This window comes from Gekko japonicus, unplaced genomic scaffold (assembly GCF_001447785.1).
Source record: "Gekko japonicus isolate JY-2015 unplaced genomic scaffold, Gekko_japonicus_V1.1 scaffold1280, whole genome shotgun sequence".
Taxonomy (NCBI): domain Eukaryota; kingdom Metazoa; phylum Chordata; class Lepidosauria; order Squamata; family Gekkonidae; genus Gekko; species Gekko japonicus.
The window spans coordinates 121376-123146 of NW_015165276.1; the positions used below are offsets into that span (position 1 = coordinate 121376).

At 53.3% G+C, this 1771-nt stretch overlaps 1 protein-coding gene across 1 annotated transcript in view; it reads right to left on the bottom strand.

Annotated features, from left to right (window-relative positions):
• The window catches only part of COL11A2 (collagen, type XI, alpha 2), a 136535-nt gene that overhangs the window by 14873 nt on the left and 119891 nt on the right, over positions 1-1771 (bottom strand). Inside the window, exons 58-59 of the mRNA XM_015410260.1 lie at positions 749-802; positions 353-460 (exon numbers count right to left, since the gene is read on the bottom strand). Coding sequence (XP_015265746.1) covers positions 353-460; positions 749-802 — 162 coding nt within the window. The remainder of the gene's footprint in view (positions 1-352; positions 461-748; positions 803-1771) is intronic.

The following is a 1771-nucleotide window of genomic DNA, read 5'->3' on the forward strand; positions in this document are numbered from 1 at the left end:
CTTTCCCTCCCAACAGATCTCCTTGCTGGGATCCGTCAAGGCACCGGTCTTTTAGCGATGGCTGTTTTTAGATTGAGTTTTAGATATATTTTAATTATCGATTGTTAATACGGTGCAATTTTGCGATGGAATGTCCCCTAAGCCCGCTTGCAGGGAGGGCGGCACACAAATCGAATGAGGCAAAATAAATAAAGGGCCTTGACACACACACACACACACACAGCCCCCCACCCACCCACACGACTCCTCCAGCAGAAGGACGTACCCCCCGGTCCAACTCGGTAGGCTCCCCCCCACACACACACACACAATTCTCCCCGAGAACCCAGGCGTCCGGGCCGCCTTTCCTTACCACTGATCCGGGGATGCCTCTCAGCCCGTCCGTTCCAGGTTTCCCAGGCGTCCCCTGCGGCCCGACCGGCCCCGTCTTCCCTGAAGGTCCCAGGGCACCCGGTTCTCCCTGGGGAAGGGCAGAGTTAAGGTGAGCGGTGGGTCTACTTTCTCTCTCTCACACACACAGACATATCGAGGTGGGGTCAGCCGTGTTGGTGTGAAGCAACAGAACAAAGTTAGATTTCAATGGCGCCTTCAAGACCAACCCACTCCCTGTTCACACGGAGGATTTGCCACGGTAAAGGCACGAATGGCAGGCGGATTATCGGTGCACCATCACACACCGCAACATCTGGGAAGCGTAGCAGACCCGTGGGCAATCCGTGGCACCCCGCCGAAGATGCGAGATCCTTACCTTGGCCCCTTTCTCCCCCTGGCGCCCCTCCGGACCTGGCGTGCCAGCAGGACCCTGTGGAGAGACGAGAGGAGAGATAGGGGGGTCGGGGGGGGGACAGACAGCAGCGAATGGCACCCCTCAAAACCCTGGAGAGTTGGCCCCTGGTAAAGTCTTCCCGCTCTCCGGGCGTGTGTGGCCTGTGTGACTCCATCACTGCTACAGGTAGGTAGGCAGGTATCGTTTTATTGTATATGGCCGTCAGCCTTCACAAAATCAAAACACTCTCAGAGAATACATAGATTAACATATGATAGAATGTTCCAGCCTCTATTAAAACATATAAAACACCTGTTAGAATGATCTCGACCTCTGGTCTTTAAAGCCGACAAGACCTTTCAGAATCACTTGCTTGGTTGCGATGGCACTATTTGACTTCTTTGCTCTGATTTTTCTCGCAGCCGAGGCAAAGAGAGTCAGTCTTGGAGAAATGAAGGGGGGTCCCTCATCTGAGAGCCAAAAGGCCATCTTTTCATAATCAGACATGGGGTATAGGGCTGACAACGTCTTTGCTAAAAATTTGGCCCTGGGTTCTACGTATAACGGACAGGCCAGAATGTACTCGGGAAGAAGAAGAAGGAGGAAGAGAAGAAGAAGACATTGGATTTATACCTTGCCCTTCACTACCCAAGGGAGTCTCAGAGCGGCTTACAAACTCCTGTGAGGTAGGCGGGGCTGAAGAGAGCTCTGACAGAAACTGCTCTTTTCCAAGGACAGCTCTTGTCAGAACTACGGCTTGCCCAAGGTCATCCAGCAGGTGCAAGTGGAGGAGTGGGGAATCAAACCTGGTTCTCCCAGATTAGAGTCCGCACACTTAACCACTCTGCTGTGGCTCAAGTGGTTAAGACGCTGAACTGCAGGCTGTGGAAGGTCGGTAGTTCAGCAGTTCGAGACCCGGGTGCCGCAAGACGGAGTGAGCTCCCGTCTCTAGTTCCAGCTCCTGCCAACCTAGCAGTTCGAAAGCAAGAAATTGCAAGTAGATAA